This window comes from Microtus pennsylvanicus, chromosome 4, assembly GCF_037038515.1.
Source record: "Microtus pennsylvanicus isolate mMicPen1 chromosome 4, mMicPen1.hap1, whole genome shotgun sequence".
NCBI classification, from domain to species: domain Eukaryota; kingdom Metazoa; phylum Chordata; class Mammalia; order Rodentia; family Cricetidae; genus Microtus; species Microtus pennsylvanicus.
This window is the reverse complement of record NC_134582.1, coordinates 59298963-59323481: the sequence shown is the minus strand read 5'-3', so window position 1 is coordinate 59323481 and position 24519 is coordinate 59298963. Positions and strand designations below refer to the sequence as shown.

Sequence of the window (24519 nt, the reverse complement as noted above, 5' to 3'; positions counted from 1 at the left end):
GGTGGCTGTCACCTGAAGAAGAACGGCTAATACTGTCCTCTGACCTCCATAGGCAAACTCACAAGCATGCATGCATCCCCACAGAGACATGCACCCACATACGCATGAACATGCACTCAAAAGCACAGATACAAAATAGCTAGGGATATAAGAGAACCTAATGGGAACACATTGTGCGATGTGTATTTTTTAGTGGTCCTTAGAGAATTTTGCACAGTGTGCTTTGATCACATCCACCCTTTTCCCCCAGCTCCTCCTAGAGCCATTCCCTCCTTATCCACCCAACCTGTGTCTTCTTGAAAAGAATCAAGTTTGTTTTGTACTGTCCTTACAGTCTTTGAAACCTGGACTTCTTTATTTCTCATTCCTCTAGAGCAAATGTAAGGTGTCCCTTTACCGTAATGAGAGATTAGATCTGGGCAAGGATTCGTGTACTATAATGTCAAGCATAGCTTGGCTCCTTTGGTAATTCAATACATGGCAAAGAAATAACCTATCTGAAAAGAGGTTTGACCTCTGCTCTCTTTTCCTGGGAAGAATCTGTGAGTCCCTAAAATAAGATTACTTATATGGGGGCATTGCGACTGATGATGGAGACTTTGGCCCACACTGTGGTACTTCAAACATGTTTTGGAACATTCACAATTGACTGTGGACTAAAGGACAGCCAAGCAAGCAATGTGCAGTTAAGATCCAGTTAAATTCTAGACAAAGCAGCTTCCTTGGATGCGCTACTCTGTGTGTATTGTGCCTCTCCAGTCAGAGAGGCAATAACACCTTCAATGACCAGAAGGGGGGGTGCAGCTTCACATTCAGATCTCTCCTGGACTCTGGACCATTTGCCTTTCCTTGCTTAATTTTAAATTTATCTTTTCTCTGCAATGAGACAATAGTTAGAAAGGCAATGTTCTGAATTCTTTGAGTTGTTTAGCAAACTCTCAAGCTTGAGAGTGGTTGTGGGGATCCCTGAACTTATTAGCAGCTGATGCCTGCAGTGTGGGCAGTCTTGTCTCATAGACACTATGTCCTCTGGATGAATCATTTAAATTCTGCTTGTCCCAAGTATGGTGACCATAGAGCAGGATACCAGAGGTATGGTTTACAAGTGCATAATTTTTTTTAGAGGAGCATTTAAGTTTCTACTTTATTAGGCCCTCTTTTTCCTGTCTGTACCCTCCTATCTGATAGGTGATGGTTGTAGTCTTGAGACAGAAACCAAATGAAATTGAGAGTTGATATCATTCCTAGTGCCCGAGGAAGTTCTTTGTGAAAAGAACCTTAATTTTCCAGTGAATGGGTGGCATGGGGATAGATATGCTGACTATATTCTGTTTACCTTTGAACTTCAGAAGACCAGTTACTAACGTGCATTCAGTCCTATAAGGCTTTAATTCCCCTTGGTGAAGGAGAAGACCATTTGGGTACCTATGATCCACAGTAATGATACCCTAGTTCTTAACAGTTTGCTTTTGGGATGTTTGTGTGTTGGAGGAGGAGAGAGGGGACCATTACAATCCTATATTTGTATCTGAGAAACCAAGTGGTGATGGGAAAGCTATGTTAAATGTCACTCAGTTTAAATTCTCAAAATATAACTATAAAATTAGAGAAATGTATTTGCTGCCTACCATACTGAATTGGCTCATGAAGGACAAGACCCTTATACTTGAGATTTAAAAAAATTGTTTAATTTTTTTAAAGATAGGGTAGGAAAGAATCTTTTGTCTAAAAATTGTTCTGTCTCAGAATTCAACTCTGATATAAACTCATGGGCAAGAATGCAGAAATTGGAGTCAAAGCTGGAAATATTTTTTTCACTTTTTTTGTTTAGCACATTCATTGTCTTTTTCATAAAAAGTGTTTCACATTATAAAAATCAACAAAGGTTATCGAAAAGCATTTTCATTATTTTATATCGTACTGAAAATGAACTTGACACCATACAACAGTTTATATATTTCATTTCCTTTCTCTTTATAGCCTATTTCATTTCCTCTCAAACTGTTATGATTATCATGGCACCCAAATTTGAGATATGCAGTTCCCTCAGGAGGTCAGGTATATGTGTTTTCTGCAAGCAAATAAATCAGACAGTGGAAGAATGATTTGGGTAATGTTGACAATCTAGCTGCCCCCCTCCCCCGCACACACACACACAGTGAACAAAACACTGTGGGATGTTTTGTCAGAGCGTCAGGGCCAGGTTTTTAAAAAACTCCTAATTCTAGCAGGAAAATTTCAGTGATGTGACTTCAGTGGGGAGCCTCTGGTACTTGAAAGCTCTGGTAACTGAAAATGGGTCCCTAATTGATCCATCACTTTGGTTAGATATGTGCTTATGGACGCTTCAACCCTACAGATGTCTCGCTTCTGCAGCACTACTTCTTAAAGCAAGCTGAGGTGATCTTCCCGAAGGTCAAGATGCCACGTAAAGGTGAGTGGTCAGGATAATGGGCTAATGGGAGGTGCTCCTAATTATATTAACCAAGACAGAAAAATAGTGCGATATGCACTGATTACACCATATTCACACATGCACACACACACAAACATGCTACAATGAGTAATTAGTGATATATTTTAGATGACCCTCTGGCAAGACTTGTAAGCCCTTTCTTTTAAACATTTTTGAGAAAGGGAAAGTTTTATTATTCCCCCCCATGTGTATGCATGCACTGAAGATAAAAGTCATGGCCTCAGACATGTTGGCAAGTGATCTACCACTGGGCATGCCTCCAGTCACTTGAACATGCATGTGCATGCCCTTCCCCCTTTTGATTTACTGTTTAGAAACAGCGTATGAAAATGATGCTTCAGAGTCTTCCAGTGACGTTGGCCTTACCTCCCAGAATGGAAGACTTGTCATTTATACCAATGATCTTTTTTAAGAATTATGCTTCATGAGATGGAGCACATTCTTGACATTGCCTGAGTGATGAAGAACCAGAGACTAGATTACCCAGAGTTGTAGAGTAAAACCAAATACTACTGGTCTTTTAAAAAAGTAGTGATAAAATGACTCTTAATGATATTCTGTTATACTCATAGATCAGTGCCTTATTCAGCCAGCATCAGAGAAGTCTCCTCCTGCAGCAGATGGGAGCAAATAGAGAGACCTTCAGCCAGACATAGAGACACATCAGACACTGATAAGAGAGAGGCAAAGGGGGAGGAACAGACACAGAGAGAGACAGAGAGACAAACAACATTGGAACACAGAACACACAATTTTAAACAGGATGTCTCCAACAAGTCCCTCATGGAGCCCAGTGGAAGATGAGGCAGAAAGAGTTTAAGAGCCAGAGAGGATGGAGGACACAGGAGAATAAGTGTTTCTAAATCTACTGAGCAAAGCTCATTTGAACACAGAGACTGGAACAGCAAGAAGCACAGGGCCCACATAGGTCTGCACCAGTTTCTCTGTGTATATAGTATGGCTTTCAGTTTAGAACCCTTCATGGGACTCCTGAGTGTGCGAACTAATGAGTCTCTAATTTTCAGCCTTCTTCTGGGGTTCTTTTCATTCTGTTGGTCTGCCTTGTCCAACTTCCATCTGGTGGTTTTTGTTATATCTTATTTTACTTTGATGTGTTTTGTTGTTATATCTTAGAAACCTGTGCTTTTCTAATGAGAGGCAGAGAGGGGAATGGATCCTGATGGGAAGAGATGTGGGGAGGAACTGGGAGGAAAAAGAGAGAGGCAATACTTTAGTCAGGATATAGTGTATGAGAAAAGAATCAATTTTCAATAAAGGGGGTAAAATAATTGTACTGACTAATAAGAACTCAATGCCTACTTACTAATTAAACTGGACAATTTTCCAGAGTGGACTTGAGTGTGTCATTCTCTGGAAAAGCAGTTTACACACATTTCTAAGCTTCATCCTTGTTAGAGAATGTTGTTGGAATTAGCTAAATCAGGGATGGAGTGAAGATTTTCTTCTCATAGCTCCCATAGTCTAGAACGTCTGGCTGGTTTTAGTAGCACCCTGGCTCTTCATTAGTGCTTCCAACCCACAATTCCTTACACATGTCAGAAGCTATTCCTTCCTTTGAGTTTTAAAGTAATTAGAGAACAGACTACACAGCCAGTCAGCCAGATGCAGTATTTTTAATGGACTTCTGGTTATTTTGACATGCCTAGGAAAGAGTCCGGCTCAAGGACTGGGCCTTCTCTCTCTTCGTATACCTCATCACACCACCAACCCATTTTACCTCACTATCAAACCGGATGGCCTCGCCAACATCTTAATCTCAGAGTTTATGGACTTACTCAAATCACGTTAACTTCAATTCCACAAGTCATTAGCCATTCATACCCATGGTCACCCTTTTTACTTCACTGTCTCCTGGAGTGACTCCACCTCACCTGCTGAGTCCAGTCTTGGGGTCTGTTGCTTCTGTTCACATTCCTTCCCATTTCGTGCTGGCCTGACTTGGTATATCTACTTTGGTCTAATTTTTTCTGATAGTGCTGAATTCATGAAGCCTTTCATGCAGCATCTTCCCCCCAAAGTTTCCTATAGGGGAAACTACACCCAAACTCTTGCTCCCTGAGTTCTAGACTCCTAGCTTCAATTTGTTGCTGAGTACCAAGTAGCTCCTCCAAGTTTATTACATTATATTATGCCAGTTCACACATTTTCTTTAACGCACAGACCCTATTTCTAGATAACTATGCCATGAGGTATCAGGTTATCAGCGTTACAATCCTCATATTAACATCGAGACAATGCTTCTCAGCCTCAGCAGCGGAGTCATTTATGTTCTGTCTATAGGAACAACAACAGAAATCTGGTCCTCAGTCATTAGAAGGTCTTGGTGTCACTACAGAAGTCTTTACTGGTCCCATATTATCTAACATCCTGCATTCCCCTCCAACGTACGCATATAATCTGTCAAAGTCAATTCCTCTTCTGTCATGGAAAACACAGAACTATTCATCTTGCCACAGCAGCATAAAGATCAGGTCTCTGTGTATTTGTGTGTGGGGTTTGTGTTCCTTTGGCGTACATGTAGGTGTATGTATGTGTGGAGGCCAGAGGTCAAGGTCGGGTGTTGTCTTCAACTGTTCTCCACACCCTACTCTTTGAGACAGGTTCCGTAGCAGAGCCTAGAAATTATCAATGTAGCTGGGCTCCCTGCTCATCGAGTTCCAGGGATCTGCCCCAACTCTGGGGTTATAGATGTACACCAGTGTATTTGCCTTTTACGGGGCTAAAGAGGTGTGGATACTATCAACATGCATTATGTACATATATGAAAATGCCCTCATGCAGCCTGGCATCATGCATAATTAGTAACTGCTAACAAAAATTTAAGAAGTTCTCTGTTTTACTGATAGTCTGCAGTGGGTAAGGCACTGAAAACGGCAATGTATTAGAGAATGAAAAGCAACTGTAAAAAATACAACATGTAAACTGTGTTCATAAAATGCTACAATTATGTAGAAAAATATGCATAGAAAACTCACAAAGAATAACAGCCAAAGACTGTAAGAAACGCCTCTAAGCTGCTGGGAGTGATAAAGGCTAAAAGTGGTAGCAGGTTCTCTACATAGATAAAAGCTAAAGATGGTGGCCAGTTCTCTGCACAAATAAAAGCTAAAGATGGTGGCCAGTTCTCTGCATAAATAAAAGCTAAAGATGGTGGCCAGTTCTCTGCATAAATAAAAGCTAAAGATGGTGGCCAGTTCTCTGCATAAATAAAAGCTAAAGATGGTGGCCAGTTCTCTGCATAAATAAAAGCTAAAGATGGTGGCCAGTTCTCTGCATAAATAAAAGCTAAAGATGGTGGCCAGTTCTCTACATAGATAAAAGCTAAAGATGGTGGCCAGTTCTCTGCACAAATAAAAGCTAAAGATGGTGGCCAGTTCTCTACATAGATAAAAGCTAAAGATGGTGGCCAGTTCTCTGCATAAATAAAAGCTAAAGGTGGTGGCCGGTTCTCTGCATAAATAAAAGCTAAAGGTGGTGGCCAGTTCTCTGCACAAATAAAAGCTAAAGGTGGTGGCCGGTTCTCTGCATAAATGAAATTCTCTTCTGATTTCATGTATGCAGTTTAACATTGTATTAGCAGTAATTCTGGGACCTAGCAGAGAGATGAAAAAAGAAAGAAAAGCTCTTTTTCTTTAGTAAATCAAATATTCATAATCTTTTGAATTTATATTTAAGAACCCACTACTCCATGTAGTACCCTTCTCCTGATTTCTAAGTGTTTGTGACCAGTTCAGCATTAGGCATGGGTAAAAACTCCATTTCTTAATGCAAAATTAGCACTTCTTGTTACCTGCTGTCAAATAAAATGTGTTTTTCCCAGTCAGCCAGAGACTTCTGATGTGCCAAGTTCATAGGTTCTATGGCTCACTGATAACCATATCGGAAACACTGGTACAGAAAGCATTCATTATGTGAAACACGTTCCTCATGCTAAGAACTTTCATGTTGTATTAAAATGGTTTCTCTGTCAGGAATGTTATCACTAAGAAAAACTTCCCATGTCAGGGAAATTCATTGATTAATTCCTCTTTTCCACCAGTTTATTATTCATCAATTTCCATTACTGAGACCATAAATGATGTGGCTATTTTCTTCCTGCTATTAATCGTCAATGTTTCTGGACACTGTATGAAGGTCACCATTTGTGACTTGAGTTTTGTCTCAGTACTCATGTCTACTGTCCATAGTCCATCTTCCTGCTGGTGCAAAGTTCTTAGTACCTAGAATTTCATTACACTACATGGAGTGTTGTAAACAGGGTACTACTTATGAAATGGTTGTTGGGAAATGAAAAATGGTGAGTGCTCAATAAGAGAACTAACTCACACACTTTAACAAGCTTTGAAGTTAGAGCCTAGGTTAAAATTATCTGACTTTTGTTATTTAGGCACTTGGCTGTTGAATGAGATTGGGGAAGGGTTACCATTTTGTTAGAAGCCAAGTATTCTCCATGTGAAATGGTCAAGGAATGACTGACTAGGAAAATGCTAGACTCTGGTAATAATGGGGGGAAGAGATATCTCCCTACATAGGGAAATAGGAAGCAAAGTTAACAAGGAAAGCACTGAGGTACCATCTGTGTATGTACTCATTCTGGAACTGTTCTTCCAGTGTAGTTCATTGCCATCCCCTTATCACATAAAGGACAAAGATCAGAGATTGAATGTTGCAAGGAGCGGGCTGCTTGTTCCTCCCGGCTTCCTGGCAAGCTTACACCCAAAATAACCACACAGAAACTGTATTAATTAAATCACTGCTTAGCCATTAGCTCTAACTTCTTTTTGGCTAACTCTTACATATTAGTTTAACCCATCTCCATTAATCTGTGTATTGTCACATGGCAGTGGTTTACCAGATAGTCTAACCGGCATCCATCTCCGGCAGAGGATCCCTGACTTTTCCGACTCTGCCCTTCTTTTTCCCAGCATTCAGTTTTGCTTTCTCCACCTACCTAAATTCCATCCCATCAACTAGGCCAAGGCAGTTTTTTTAACCAATGAAAGCAACACACAGACAGAAGGAACTTTTACACCAATTGAATGCAGGAAACAACAAATGAATAAACAACAATAAAAACAAAACCCCCAGAGAGAAGCTTTGCCATGGAGAAAGTCTGTGCTGCCAAGAGAACACAGAGTAGGATGTAATCTCAAGCCCTGTTAATAGTTGCTCATATCTTCAACTTTGTGTTTTACATCATCGATCAATGCTATAGAAGATATTGTATTTATTTTTTTAAACAACATCTACAGGTGATCTATAATTGTGACCAATTCTTCTGCCCAAAGGGGACAGTCTAGATCAATAACACCAAGTTTAGCTTTCATGAGACATTTCCTATCATGGAGTGCCTTGTAGAGACATTTATGAACTTACAGTTTCTAAAGAGGAATGACATCATGGCCACTGGGAGGAAAGGAAGCATATTGCATGTCCACACTGTTCACTGACAGAAACCTAATCTCATTCACACACAAAGATCATCCTTAATGTGGAGACTTAGTAACCAGTGAACCTTAAATGTTCTTATCACACAGTTGAACTCTATGCTTTGGGTCACAGATGGCAAGCCATTTGGATAAATCTATCCAAGAAACAGATTAAGAGTCAACTTCATATAGTCAGGTTCCTAATGAGCATTATTGAGGTAAGTCAAAGAATCCTTCAGGTCAGAAACAATAGAAGACATAACTATTTCACTTGAGGGGATAGAGAGGGTGGCAAACATTTCAGATATGATGGAGGACAGAAAGGAGCAGGAGTGGGAACAGAGGAGGAGCAGGAGGATGAGAGACTGGTACCAGAAAACAGCAGGAGTGTTCTCGGACACATCTGGACTATCAGATCAGTGCAGTCTAAAAGAATTCTTGCTTCTTGCTACTGTCATGCCTGCATGCGGCCAGCAAACTAAATACCAACGCAGACGGCCCTCAATCATCCATGCATGGCTGTAAATATCTACCTATCCGTTCATGACCCAAATGTTCACTGACTTCCTCCCTGAGCTCTGAGTTTTTGAGACAAACGAAAGGAAAATAGCTGCATAGCTGCCTTCATCCAAAAAGAGGTCATCTGACCACAAACAAGTTCCTGTGAGTCAATCAAAGGAGTTAAGATGGAGACCACCGCTGAGCAAAACGCTGGACCCATACCATGCTTCTAAGGGGGCTGTAGGGCTGGAGATTTGTGGGTAGAAAGGCACGGACTGGATTTTTGGTGGAAAGAACGGCAAATCTCTGTAAGCTAGGGGCTGGTTAGGTCAGGCGTGGTTTTCTCCATCTCTCTCCTGGTAACTGTTTTTTTGGTATTTCACTGATTATTGTTCCACTGAAGTGCTGAAGTGCCGGTCAAGGAGTGATTGCTGGCATTCCAACGTGTGCTCAGCACCAGAACTGTGAAATGGGATTGAACTCAGAGAAGTGATGCTACAGTTTCAGTAACACGGGGGCCAAGGACAGTGCTCGAGTAAGCAAATGACAAAGTCTTGTAGTGAGAGCTGCTTTTTAGTCTCAGCTTTTGAGTCCTCATGGTCACAGGCCTGAGATTTAAACACCAGAGTTCTCAGAATCCCTCGATTGGGGAGGAGGCATCGTTTATCGCCACTAGATGGCGCCAAACATTTTTATTTTTAAGGAAGGAAAAAGGAAACTTTTCAGTAGCCAAGCCACATTCAAGTAAAAGACTGTTACTTACATTATTTATTACCATTATTTATAAAACTATTATTAATTTAATCATTACTTAATAATGAATGATTCAGAACCACTATGAACACTCCTGTGAGGTACATTTGAGCCAATTTTTAAAAAAATTAATACAGCTTTCTTTGCCTTATGAAAGAACAAAAGGAAATTGAAATAAGTGTATATATCATAATAGAATATATAAGTATAAAATAGTAGGATTAAATAATATGATAAAAGATATAAAATATTGCACATATCTATTTGGGCAAAAATAGATATAATTTTGTTTTCAGGAGAACTGTGCATTGTACAATGAAAAAATTGAAATTTCAACACATTTTTAAACTCTTACTAGCTTATTGCAATGATATATAACAAAAACCATTGTAAATTGTAAAAGAGGATAGTATAATGAATGTGTTTAGTTAGAATCTATATAAAAATTAATAATATATTTAGCTTCATATAGTTTGATTAATAAAATTCAGGGGCAAGACATATTTTGGCATATGATTTCAAAGGGTTAAACACATTCTTAAAGAAAAGAACGTAAAGTGTTTTCACTTAACCAATAAAAGTGACTTGTAATACTATGTTTGTATGGAAATAAAGCAGCAGCAGCAGCAGCATCCTATCTCTCCACTGGAAGAACACAACCTACATTCTTACTTCAGTAAAGCGTGGAACAGTAAAGTCAGAGTCCACACAGAATGCACGGAAAGTCTGATGCCCCACGTGAACACACAAGGACTACTCCAGAAAGAAAAATAAAAGCCACAGGCTTATTGCATGAACACAATGACTTTTAAAATCTAAGTAGCGCTATCACACCAGCCCCAAATGAAGAGTGTGCAGCAAGTTTGGCTATCGCCGTGTTTCCTCTCATGTTCATGTAGGACTCACCCGTATATCGGCCAGGGTGCTCTTTCTCATGTCCACAAGCTTTTGGAATCGCCTGTCCTCCTCAAAGATCCTCTCTTCACAGTGCTGCTTCTGCTGCATGAGATGGTCATACACACCCTTTGCGTGTTCCCTGTCAAATCTCAGCTTGAAGAACTCTTCGCTGTGTGGAAGGAGTTTCACATGTGATCTCCGGGCTTACAGAAGAAAAATACTAGTCTCTAAAAAGCGTCAGGAAGTCAGTAAGACAATAGCGTCAACAATAAACACGCTTAAGAAGCTATTGCCAGTGTGAGCTGTGAGCAGAACGCAGAAGCAACACTATAGAGCAGGTCCCCGGATTTTAGTCAGGTATTCTGTCATAGCAGTGCCCGACACCCAAAAAGAAGGTTGAGGAGGATTTGTGGCCCATCCCAGGTCTTTATAAATCTAGTGCAATTTGTGTAATTCTAAGTTTATACTTTTTAGACTTATTTAATATTATTTCTATTCCCCATCTCCCTCTCTGTCTTTCTTTCTTTTTCTTTTTTTGAGACAGGTCTCTCTGTGAAACAATTCTGATTGTAACTCACTTTGTAGACCAGGCTGGGCCCTAACCCACAGAGATCCACCTGCATCTGTCTCCTTAGAGCTGGGATTAAAGGTGTGTGCCACCACCACCACCTGTCTTTTTCTTGCTTTTATATATGATATGACAAAGATAAATTAGTCTTTTGCAGATAATAGCTATATGACCATTGTAAACAGAGACTGCACTTTTGTTTCCAAGCTGCCCAGACCGGAGTAATTACACAGAAACTATATTAATTACACGACTGTTTGGCCGATGGCTCAGGCATATTTCTAGTTATCTCTTACATCTTAAATTAACTCCTTTCTATTTCTCTATGTATTGCCATGTGACTGTTGAGTCACCTCATTTTCTACACGTCTTGTTTCCTCAGCAGCTGGCTGTCCTTTCCTCAACTCTGTCTACATTCTCTCTTTGTCTCTGTTCAGATTTCCCAGATGGATACTCTGCTAAGCCATTGGCCAAAACAGTTTTATTCATCAGCCAGTAAAAGCAACACATATACAGAAGGGCATCCCACATCATCTCCCCCTTTCTGTCTAATTACAAAGGAAGGTTTTAACTTTAAAAATAGTAAAATTACATAGACAAAACAGTAATCAAGCAATAATTATAGTTATAATATAATGATATTAACTATAGTTATATATAGTTTAGATATATAGTTATACTTATATATAGTTATAGTTATAATATAATATAATAATCAAACCTATAAACTATAATTATATATATAATTTGACTATATATTATTAACTATATTATATATACTTTGACCGTATAATATATATAATTATATATATTACATATAAATATGTTTTATATCTTTATATATATAAGCCTTGTTATCCAGCTCGGTATTAGGGTTAGGTTTATATATTAAATCATATATATATATATATATATATATATATATATATATATATATATATATATGCTTTGAACTCACAGAGGTCCATCTGACTCTGTCTCCCAAATTCTGGGATTAAAGATGTGTGTCATTGTTGCCTGACCTCTCTTGGCTTTATCTTTGCCTCTGGTCTGCAGGTAAGATTTGTTTATCAAAATACAAATAATATACCACTACATATCATGATCACTATAGCCCTCTAAGGTGAACTGACTTAAGTCCACTAGAGAGTATCTTGTTTCTGGCTACACGTACCTGTTCTTTGCTTGTATTTTTATACATGTGTGTGCATGAGTGTGTGGAGTGTGGCGTACATGGACACGAGTGCAGGCTTTGGTGTGGAGGGCAGAGGCTCTCCTATAGTAGGGCAGGTCCACTTTTGATCTTTTATCAAATTAACTGCCATGTGCTGAATGTGCTAATATTCTGTTGGCTATCAAGCCACCATCCTAATGAGATCTGTCAGTTACCCTCCAATCATTATGCAAACCTATTTTATGATATTTAACAAAAGAGAAAACAGAGTCAACATGAACACAGGATGAGAGTAAGATTTCCGCATGAGGACACATGGACACCCTGTGGGCCTGAGAGCACCGTCTAGGAGCCAAGGACCCTTTTCAGGGACAGCACCCCTGATAGGTGAGGTGCTCTCATGAAGAAGCCACTGAAGAAGGGAGATGTGAAAAGTTGATAGAGTCTATAGAATGTTTGTTTCTAAATTCTTCCCTCAAAACTGTAACTTGCAAGGTTAGAGAGAAGCCATAAAATATTAAACATGGCTCACAAATACTAACAATGTGTTGAATTAATAAACGATATTATTAATAACAGAGAAAAGTTCACATATGTGGAAAAAGAGAAATACCACCAAAAAATAAACCCAGGGGAGAAATAAAGAAGGAAAGCAACTTGTAATTATACACAAATAAATAAAAAATGATTAAAAATGGTATTTTATCACCTACTTCAGATAAAATTCAAAATACGAACCATCTTAATAACATATTTTAAATATAAAAATCTGATTTTATTAATCATAGAGTAAATATGATTCTTATTTTGCAAAACTTACTTCAGCTTTTCAAGTCTATCTTCATAATTTACTTTTTCCAGTTTCATTGTTTTTATCTCTTTACCCAGTTCTTTGCTTTTTGCATTGAAAACAATTGTTTTATGTTTAGTTTCCTCTATTTCTTGATAAATCAGTGAACGTTTTCCCTAAAAAAAAAAAAAAGAAAAAAAATGTTTCAAAGATTTCTTTTCAACACTTTGGGATTTAGAGACATGGCTACCCAAGCTACATAGGCAGTAGAAGAGCAGTGACATAGGGAACAATGTAAACGTCATGGTGACAGGGCTGGCTGTACAGACAATAAAAGAGTAATGATTTCTTAGCATGGTAGACCATGGTGTAAGCACATGTTCTAACATCACCAGACAAGCTTCCTAAGCTTAGAATCACATCTTTACTCTTTGATCTCCCACTCACGTTGATGCCAGCCTGCCACATGTCCTAAAATACATAAACTTTCTGTCTCAAGACACATGCGCATAACTCTGGTTCTCACCTGCACAGGATGACCCTTGAGGGGTGTGTGTGGAATGTCAGCTAAGCACAGATGCTCTCTCATCTTTCAAACAACACAAAACCACATTTTGTTAGCACAACTTCCTGGGGTGATTCCGGGAAATTAAATCTATGCTGAGGTGTCTCTTAGGTGAGTTGACCTCTAATAAAGGGTTGTAAAATTAAGAAGCCTTTTTATCACCACTGAATAAAACGGGGTTAAGATGTTTATGCTGGCAATACAGAGTGGAGTATTACCATATTACTGGCCAAAGCTGACTAAACTTAAGTCTTTGTATGACCAAAACAAGAGGAATGGAAAAAAAAATGGCTTTAGCTATCTAAATGAAGATTCTTTCTAAAACCAACAATTTCCTAGTAAATGAAACATTTTCAATTATATATTTTAAATAAATCTTAATCTTTTAAAAATAATAACCTATATTGTCAAATTATATGTCTTTATTATAATATTTTTATTAATGATTAAGGATATGTCTTACTAAACTTTCTATTCAATAAACATATTTTTGATAAATGATGACTTTGTGAATTAAAGAAAATCAGATTACTAGATTTCGAGCCAAAACCTTCTTTTGCCCTTCCCCTCTCTTCCCTTCTTTTCTGTCTCCCTTCCTCTCTCTGGCTCCCCTCCTTTTTCCTCTCTTCCTGTTCATGTCACCCATGTCAGGGTAATAAAATGAGTGAAATTGGTGGTGTATAAACAGTGCACATTCAATGGACTGAGAAGTTCAGAAATAGAAGGCAAGCAGGTTTGGTACCTGTAGGAGGTTCTTCTGTCTATGTGCTGCTTGCGTTGGTTGAATAAAGAAACTGCCTTAGCCTTTTGATAGGGCAGCACTTAAGTAGGTGGAGTAGACAGAACAGGATGCTGTGGAGAAGAGTGTGTGTGTGAGAGAAGCCATGAAGCTCCTACCTGAGACTGACATTGGTTAGAATCTTTCCTGGTAAGGCACAACCTCATGGTGCTACACAGATTATTAGAAGTGGGTTAAATAAAGATGTGAGAGTTAGCCAATAAGAGGTTAGAACTAATGGGCCAGACAGTATTTAAATGAATATAGTTTCTGGGTTGTTATTTTGGGTGTAAGCTAGCCGGGTGGCCCAGACAAAAAGCAGGCCTTCACTCCTCCTACAACAGGTGCCTGCTCAGGGCTCATTCTTTTGAAAAGATGCTATCTTCTTGCTGTGTCCTCACATAGGGAAAGGAGTGAGTTTGGCCCCTGGGATGGCATTTAAAAGGTATTGGTCCCAGTCACAGGTGTGTAGCCCTCAGGACCTTGCTGGCTCACCGAGTTCCTCCAACCAACACCCCAACAACAGAGACCCTTTCTGGAGTGGAATTATGGGAGGGTACCAACATTCTTCTTCTTCTTATGGGCCTTGCTTTCCTTCCTCCATTCATCTCTCTTTTGCTTCATTGCTTCCTAGAAGTTCCAAGTAGAGATCAGTGGGAGAGCCAAGAGAGCAGCAGATTCCTGCGTAAACCCAGCATGAATTTTGGGTTGCTCTGGGTTATTTTCCTGCTAAAGGCTATGTGCCTTATAGACTAGAGCAGTGGGGAAGACAGGATATATAGCTGCAGTGTGTGTGTGTGTGTGTGTGTGCACGTCTGTGTGCATGTATGTGTGTGATGTGTGTGCAGAGACCATTTAGTTAGAGCAATTCTAACACAAGGCATCACTTTACAATTATATTTGCCTAATGAGTTCTCATTGGCATAAGAAATTATAAGTTGAAAATTTAATTTTTCACCTCAGTTTGTGTGAGTTCCTTACGACTTTTCTTGCTCTTTCTTCGTAGGTTTTTCTTTGTTTCCTCTACTTTCCGTCTTACAAATTCTTTCCTCCCCCGTATCTCATTAAGCATCTAGAGGACATTCAGATTTTATGTTATATAACATTTGTGATCCCATTGCCCTGATTCAGATAAATAGTATGTAGTGGTTATCTTAATAATCACAATGTTTATTTTAATGTATGAAAGGAAAGGTATACAGCCAGTGAGTTCTGAACTGTGGCACCTCTCATCCCAATACATTGTTTAAATTAGCTGAGTCATGGAAGGTCTAATCTGTTTCAAATAAATAAGCAAACATGATGAATATCCATAGAAATTAAAATATTTCATTATAATATTTAAAATGTTTCAGCTAAAATTAAAGCTCTAAACACAAATTATCAGAAACCATTATCAAATAAAAAAATGTACAAAATCTTATACTTTCCCAGAATTTGTGCTAAATGCTAGTTCTTAAAATTTAATGTTTTTTAAAACACAAAATAAGAATTGATTGGTGAACAACAAGAACATATAAAGCTAGACTATTAGAATATTAAGGGGAAACAAATGTCATCAATTGTTGGTAGAAGTCATTATTATACTCAGAAAATGACATTGAGGTGCTTAATATAATTAATAAATCCCCACTCATTAATATTAGAAGGAGTAATTATTAAAACCATGTTATCCCTCTAGGTTTAGTACTGTTATGTGTATGTAAGGATCCCATTTAGAAATCTCCACTTGCTCAACCTGGTTAGGCTCCAGTTTTCTGTGGTTTATAATGCAAGACTTTGAACGTCAAAAAATAAATTTTTAGCAGTAATTCCTTATAACTCACAGTTTAGAAACCAAAGCATTTTGAAAATTATTAATAACCAAAGTCAGACCATCATTTGCAAAAAGTATTTTAAAAAAGCCCAACAATGTTGGCAAATCGCCCCAAGTATATGTGTGTCCTCCGTACAGGGAAAGACAAGAATGTATCTCTACTGACACGCCCTCCACTTCTCTGAAAGATAAATGACAGGATGCACACATATTTGTTCATGATTTTTTTTGGGAGGAAGGGCCAGTAATATCAGTTACTGACAGGAATGTGTAGTTTTGAAAATATTTTACTCACATTAGCTTTATTTTTCACACTAGCTGTCTTAACTTTCACCAAAAACTTACCTAGAAAATGTCAAGGTGCCTCATATTTTATATTTGAGTCAACATAATGCTTAGCATCCCATTCAGAAGCAGTGGAGACCGAACTGAGTGCTCTTGCTGGGCAGTCTCACCAGGCAAGTCCCTGGTCACTCAGTTCAGGATGGATTGCCCTAAGTAAGGCAGACTAGAGGGTTGTAGAGTTCTTCAGTGAATCAATGGCATGAAAGAGCAACTTGGAGGGCGTGTGATTTCCCAATAAGAAACCATAAATTTCTATATCGTATTTTCACATACATTACTTAGCAACCTAAATATCCCTGAAAATTAACTATTAGTTGTGAATTACTGTCTATGTCCTGAATTATTGTGAATGCTTACTGCCGAGTGTTGACGGTGGAGAATTCTGATTCGTACAACATCTGCTTCTATCTGGCGCAGTGACAGCTGGACTTCTGTCAGTGCCGTACTATAGAGGGCTTTTCTTCTTATATACTCCTGCATCTCCAAGTACTGCATTTCTTCAATGGAAAATAAGATTTTCTGCCAGTCAAGATTGCAAATCATTCATTCGGTGTTAATGACACATGTATTTATTAAGACAAATTTAGTGTTGTTGTTACTAAAATCAAAGACTACACGAAAAAGTAAGGGGTGAGAATGCGGTATTTTAAACAGCATGCAGCTGTTGAACAAACGTGAGAGAAAAATCAAATAGACAACAAAGACCAAGAGCATGCTGATGACACACGCTAGAATGTATCTAATTCTTGAAATGTAAGACAAAATCGACCAAGGAGCAAGGCAGGCACGAGAAACTGTTGGGCAAAATGACTTGTCTAACTATGGAAATATTGAGTAAATATCGACAGAAAAGATACCTCCAAAAGACAAAATACCTATAATAAGGCATAGAAGACACTTCCAAATTTGTCTTTGCTTTATAGAGTTCGATTAAGGATGCTAAAAAATCACCCATCACATGAATATGGATTTCTTTGACTTGCGATTTTAATTTTCCTATCATGACAATTACAACTCTTATATATGTATTTCTAAGGGGAAGCATTCTGGAATAGATCAGAATATCAAAGCTTAGTCCTCAGGGATAAGCAAGATTGAAAAACGGAACTTGGTTTGGCTAGTGATCATGCTTCCATTTCAAAGCTTTTATATAGAAATATCATAGCACATTTTTTTTTTATTCAGGGTTAAATAAAGAAATCCTGGTGAGAGACACTAAAAGTAAAGAAAACGTAACATCATCAGAAAGCAAACTAAAGAGTTAGACAGTCAGGAATAAGAGCCAATGCCCTTTCACTAGACTGGCAGAAATTCCCATTAAGCCACAAAATGAGATATGTGCATGGGAGGTCAGTTTCTTTATGCATGATCAGACAGTCTAGTTGTACACAGAGGCCAACTGTCATCAGCTAAGGAGAGAAAAGTGCTGGCTTGCAAACCAAGCAGTGACAAAAGATGCCTCATTACAGGCAAATTTAAAATGCTAAGTAAAATGCAAATTAAAGGAAGAAGGAAATGCAGAAGCCAAATTAGTATTACCTGAATCTCCATCCCAGTAGTCATTTCAGCTCGTGTGAGCTTCTTCAGGAACTCCTCTCTACCCTGTGTGTCACAGAAGTTGTCAAACACAGACTTTATTAACAGGATATTTAGAAACAAGTTTTAGCAGCAGTTACTAATATAAGATAGAGTTTACTTGTATCAAGATAAAGAGCAAAGCAGTCACTATGATTTGCATATTATAATTACTTTTTAAAGGCCTTGATATTATTTGAGGTAAAACATTTAAATTATATACCAGAAAAGAGCAGGATTCAGTTTCATATAGGTTATATCTTACAATCCTAAACTTACAAAAAAAAAAAAACCCACAAAACAAAAACAAAGAAAAATCTAAACTGTCCTTGACTCATTCATCCCTGTCCTCCAGAAAACAAGGGATTTCTTTTAATATTACTTTCCAGAATAAACACTTTGAATGTTGAAAGAAAAACAATCAGGTGTGATGCTTGCACAGTATGATTAGATCCTCCACTTTATTAGAGCAATTTCTCTATTTTCAAAAAAGAAATTCTTCAAAAGACAGTATTCAAAAGAAAAAGGAAGCAGTTTTGCATTGTTTCCTAGGTAATGGTCTCAATTATTCCACGTGGACACAAACCAGCACTGGAGGACACTCTCTAGGTCTTTCTGCCTTGTCCTAGCTAAGCCCGGTTATATCTTCAGGTCTACAGACACAATAAAGAGAAGCAAACCTACAGGTTCAGATTCCAACCCTTCCCCTACCTAGACAGCACTGAGAATTGAGATCATTTACCCAAGCCAATCTGATGGAGACCACCAATCCCTCACTGAGTCTTTAGGCGATTCTAGATTGTGTCAAGTTGACAATAAAACCACCACACTGGTCAACGCAGAAACAACAAAGCATAGCTCCAGAGCAGAAGACATGAAGGGTGATAAGCAATGCAGTAACTTTATAAAACATGTATATGTGAATGATGAAATTTATAATTGAAAGTTAAAGTAGGTGCTTAAGCTTACATGATATGATTTAATATGGTTTCATAATTAATTGAACATTTAAAGAGAAGAAAATTGAAAATGTCCCTGCAACATGAAGAAAAATATTTTATATTCCAAGCCACAGTATCACTTTTGAGCTTTCTTTTAAAATTTTGAACTAATTTTTGGAGCTAATTGTGTGTGTGTGTGTGTGTGTGTGTGTGTGTGTGTGTGTGTGTGTGTGTGTGTATGTGTGTGTGTGTGTGTGTGTGTGTGTGTGTGTGTGAACACGTGTGTTGGAACGATATGATGGTGGACAATGATGAACAGAGCTGAAGACTGAAACAAATCCCAGGTTAGGTTTGTCTTTCACCGTCAGAACAATCAATAAAGAACAAGAAGTGTACTTTTAAATCACTGTCTGTAATCTGGATGGATTAGGGTTTTTTTTTCCCCTAAAATCCATTCATTTTTCAAAGTTTCTTTTTAAGTTGTCAATTCCTGAGGGAATAAAGCAGTGTTTATTGTGAATGTAAGCCTCTTCATTCAGATTAGTTAACATTGTATGAAAAGAATGTGTGGCTGCAAAGGAGCAAGAAGGAGGCAGTGTGTGAGAGATGATAAAGTAGACAAGAAGTCTGAGACCACCAGAGTAAGTAAACACAGCTGTATTGAAAGAAGAGTGATGTAGGAGGTCCTTCTGCATATGTGATGCTTTTATTGGTTAATGAATAAAACTGTTATGTCCAATGGCTTAGCAGAGTAAAGCCAGGCAGGGAAACTGAAAAGAAATACAGAGAAAGATTAGGCTGAGTCAAGGAGATGCTATATAGCTGTTGAACAAGATAGATGCAGGAACCTTACCAGTAGTCCACAGCTTTGTGGTGATGCCTGGATTAATAGAAATGGTTTAGTTTAAGATGTAAGAGCTAACTAGAAGTACGTCTAAGCCATTGGTCAAACTGTATTGCAATAAGTTAAGTTTCTGTGTGATTATTCAGGTTTGGGTGGTCAGGAAATGAAAGTGCAATATCTGCCTACGAAGGAAGTACTAGGGACATAATAGCTCAATGAGTAAAGACTGAATGTAAGAATGAGGAACCAAGTTCAGTCCCTGGGTGCCAGGTAAAATGTTAGGTATGGTGGTGCATGCTTGTAATTCCAGTGATGTGGAGGAGGAGACAGGTAGATCTTGCAACTTGATGGCCAGCCAGGCTAGCCTGCTTGGCAAGCCCCAAGCTTGTGAGAGATGCTGTCTCACAAGATAAGGCTCATGAAAACAACAACCTAGGCCTCCATATACACACGTGCACACACATGACCTCCGTGTACACACATGCACACACATGGCCTCCATATATACAAATACACACACACTGCCTCTACACACACACACACACACACACAGGAACCTGTAGACATGTGCATATGCATGTACAGGAGAAAAAAATTATAGAAGAAAGACATATTATCATTTGAAATAGCTATCTATACAAAACGTGCAAACCCTATTACCAGAGGAGGAATCAACAGTCCTGCAAGTTTCTTTTGCTTTTGATTATACTTTCAGCCTCTGCTGTTCAGACTAGTCTTCCTGAGGGAGAACACCTAGGGTGTTCACTTTCCCAGACCCAAGGCTATAAGAATGTTACTAGCTACATTGCCTAAGGGCTTTCTGGGCCTTCATTCTTTTTACACACTACTACTACTACTACTACTAATTATAATAATAATAATAATAACAACTGGACCACAGGGCCCCTCACAATAACCTAGAGGCTGGATGCTTCCTAGGGGGACTGCTACTATTCTTCAAAGGGACACAAAAGACAAATGAGACAAGAGAATCCTCTGATGATCAGGCGATAGGGTATCACAAAGGAGTGGGATGGAGAAATAGTGCACTCAATAAGAAAATCTCACTGGAGCTATGGAGAGAGAGCTTAAATAGGAACATGCCTATTGTGTGTGCTCATCTTACTTTACCTTCATAATTAAATATTTAAAATGGCAACTCTTACCTGGTTTTGCTTGTTTTTCACATCAGAAAATTGAGACAAATACTTAAATTTTACAAACACAAAGCTGGCAGCTTGCCCACTCAAAGGCTTTGCCCATAGCTAGTTGACTTGGAATGCTAATTCAGACAACCTGGTGGATCTAAGGGACTTGATCTTAGTGGTCTGGCCTTCTAATGACTTCTAGATTCTTAGGACCCTACCGAGTGTGACAGGCAGGTTGATGTAGAGCTACCAGTTCTCTCTTGCCCTCCTTGCAGGAGTCAGCCTTACCATGCACTCTTGGCAAGAATCTGTCTTGGAATTATGTGGTTCGTGAGCCTATGCTAGAGGCTGCAGAGTGTTGGAGCTGAGACTTGGGGTGAAGAGGTGTCAGTTTGCTTGTTACCCCATAGTGGGCTATGAAACGAAACATGCCTCAAAGTTATGAGCTCTGCAGAGGTCCTCTTGTAATTACACAGCATGAATCATGCAGCTGGTAAGGAAAGAACAAGGAGGAAATGAGCACAGATTTAATATATTAAAAGTCAGAATTAACACTAAGTCCAGCTTACTCAAACTTTTATTGCACCATCACTGGGAAGACTCAAAGGCAGGAGCGGGGGGATGGCAGAGAGCTGCAGCATTTGTAAAATGCTTTGTTGTTTTAATATTTATTAGGTATAATTTTTGAGGATGTACTGTATCCTACCCCTTTGCATGTGTTTTATGCACAAAATCCTGGCTTAATTGAGTGGCTGGAAGTTCACTAAAACTTGTGCGCATTGGAACTGTGTAGAGCAGTGGTTCTCAACCTTCCTCAACTACAACCTCATGCTGTGGTGACCCCAACCATAAGATTTTCATCACTACTTCATAACTGTAAATTTGCTACTGCTATGAATTGTAATTTAAATATCTGATAAACAGGCTATCTGATATGTGATCCCAATGAAAGGGTCATTCAACCCCCACAGGTTGAGAACCACTCGTGTAGAGTAGGAAGCTGGAGGTCCACTGGCATGGTATATTGCAGATGGATGTTCGTGTGTGTGTGTGTGTGCGTGTGTATCTGTGTGTGTGTTCTATATGTGTGTACAAACTTATCTTCATAGCTTTTTAGCAACATAGCTATGGCTTGTCAGCCTTCTGTCTTAACAAAAGCTTGAGATGGTCAATTATGAGGAGGAGAGGGCCAGTTCTGCTCATGATCTCAGAGCTCTAGTCAATTATCAATGCACCCCGGGCTCTTGGGAAAGGACAAGTAGGAACTTTATGAAAGGAACTTGGGTTTGACCAAAGCATACACTTTATGGTCAGGAAACAAGTAGAGACACCAGAATCCACAGTCCCCTTGGAGGGTGCTACTTCAAATGACACAAAGATCTACTATGTCCTAACTTTTGATAACCCTACCACCCCATATATGCCATTCTGGAGACCAAGCCTTTATCAAAGGGACCTTGACAGGACATTCCAAACCTGAAATATACTAGCTACTATTGTGTACTTTCAACGATGAGGAAACTGAGGTCTTTGAAGCCATGTAATTCTTGTTATCAGAAAACTCACCTATCCTTTTTAAACCTCGATGGAACTCTGAAACACAGCTTACTACAAAACAGAGAGGACCAAGAGGTGAGTGAACAGCCACCCAGCAGGACACCACACTCTCTAGGCCCTCCATAGGGGGCAAAACCCTGGACCCTCCCCCACCTGCCTTGGCTTCTATAGCCAGACAGCAGGTGAGTTTCCTGCAGGTAGGTTGCTCCAATACCCCGACCCCATCTATCAGACCCTCAAAGCTACAAGTCCAGCTCCATCCACAAACTCTCCAACTCCCCTTGCAACCTCAGAGGAACGCTGAAACACAAGCTGCAACTACACAGAGAAGACCAAGACCAAGAGAGATCACCAAGAGAGAAACTCTAAAACGCAAGCTGTGACTGTACAGAGTGGACCAAGAGAGCGAACCAGGAGAGCAGACCAAGAGAACAGGGTAAGAGAGACCTCAGTGGCTCACGGAGACACAGACAGTGACAGTACAGAGCAGACTAAGAACAGCTCCCAAAGACACAGACAGCCACGGCAAGGATTGGACCAAGAGGCAAAGACACTGCCAGCACCAATAGTAGGAAGAGATGGGTAGGTACCAATGCAAAATTCATCAAACAACCTAAAAAGCAACATGGTAACACCAGAACCCAGTGGTCATACAAAGGAAGACTTGATCATCCTAACCTAGAAGTAGAAGAAAATGATTTTAAATGTAACTTTATGAAGATAGTGAAGACCTTTAAAGAGGAAATGAAAAACTCAAAGAAATGGAGAAAAAGGCAAAAAAGGGAAAAAATCAATAATCTCTCAAATAAATACAAGAAAACCAATAGCCGGGCGGTGGTGGCGCACGCCTTTAATCCCAGCACTCGGGAGGCAGAGGCAGGCGGATCTCTGGGAGTTCGAGGCCAGCCTGGTCTACAAGAGCTAGTTCCAGGACAGGAACCAAAGCTACAGAGAAACCCTGTCTCGAAAAATCAAAAAAAAAAAAAAAAAAAGAAAGAAAACCAATAAAAAAAAAAACAATCAAACAGGTGAAACAAACAGTTAAAACAGCTCAAGACTTGAAGACTGAAGTAGAGGCAATAAAGAAAACACAAACTGAGGGAATTCTGGATATGGAAAATCTGGGTAAACAAACAGGAACTACAGAGGCAAGCATAACTGACAGAATGCAAGAGATGGAAGAGAGAATCTCAGGTGTTGCAGATACTATAGGGGTAATAGACTCACCAGTCAAAAAAACATTAAATAAATCTAACAAATTCTTAACACAAAACATTCAGGAAATCTGGTACACTTCAAACTAAAATCAGTCAGAAGAGAAGGAGGACACTTTATACTCATAACAGGAACAATCTATGAAGATGAAGTCTCAATCCTGAAAATCTATGCCCCTAATATAAGAGCACCCACATATGTAAAAGAAACATTACTAAAGCTTAAATTGTACATCAAACTTCTCACACTAATAGTAGGAGACTTCAATACCACAATCTTCCCAATGGACAGGTCAACAAGACAGAAATTTAACAAAGAAATAAGAGAACTAACAGATGTCATTACTCAAATGGACTTAACAGGCACCTACAGAACATCCCACCCAAACACAAAAGAATATACCTTCTTCTCAGCACCTCATGGAACCTTCTCTAAAACTGACCACATACTTGGTATCAAAGTAAACCTCTACAGATAAAAAAAAAATGCAGTAACACCCTTCTTATTAGATCACCATGGTTTAGAGTTAGAATTTAACCGCAACACTACTCGTAGAAAGCATACAAACTCATGGAAATTGAATTTTTGAACCACCCTTGGATAAGGGAAGAAATAAGAAAGAAATTAAAGACTTCCTAGAATTCAATGGAAATGAAGGCACAGCCTACTCATACCTATAGGACACTCTGAAAGCATTGCTAAGAGGGAAGTTCACAGCACTAAGTGCCAACATAAATAAAACGGAGAAAGCTCACACTAGTGACTTAACAACACACCTGAAAGCTCCAGAACAAAAGAAGCAGACTCACACAGGAAAAGTAGAAGACAGAAAATAATCAAATTGAGGGCTGAAATCAATAAAATAGAAACAAAAAAATTACAAAGAATCAATGAAACAAAGAGCTGGTTCTTTGAGAAAATCAACAAGATAGACTAACCTTTATCCAAACAATCAAAAGACAGAGAAAATATCCAAATTAACAAAGTCGGAAATGAAAAGGGTAATGTAACAACAACATTGAGGCAATCCAGAGAATCATTAGTCATACTACAAAATCCTGCACTCCACAAAATTGGAAAAGAAATGGACAATTTTCTGGATAGATACCATATCCTAAAATTAAAT

General features: G+C 38.9%; 1 protein-coding gene across 1 annotated transcript in view; it reads right to left on the bottom strand.

The window, feature by feature from the left end:
* The window catches only part of Ccdc178 (coiled-coil domain containing 178), a 349165-nt gene that overhangs the window by 194142 nt on the left and 130504 nt on the right, over positions 1-24519 (bottom strand). Inside the window, exons 14-18 of the mRNA XM_075971135.1 lie at positions 17653-17715; positions 16471-16632; positions 14911-15024; positions 12640-12785; positions 10087-10246 (exon numbers count right to left, since the gene is read on the bottom strand). Of these exons, the coding sequence (XP_075827250.1) occupies positions 10087-10246; positions 12640-12785; positions 14911-15024; positions 16471-16632; positions 17653-17715 (645 nt within the window). The remainder of the gene's footprint in view (positions 1-10086; positions 10247-12639; positions 12786-14910; positions 15025-16470; positions 16633-17652; positions 17716-24519) is intronic.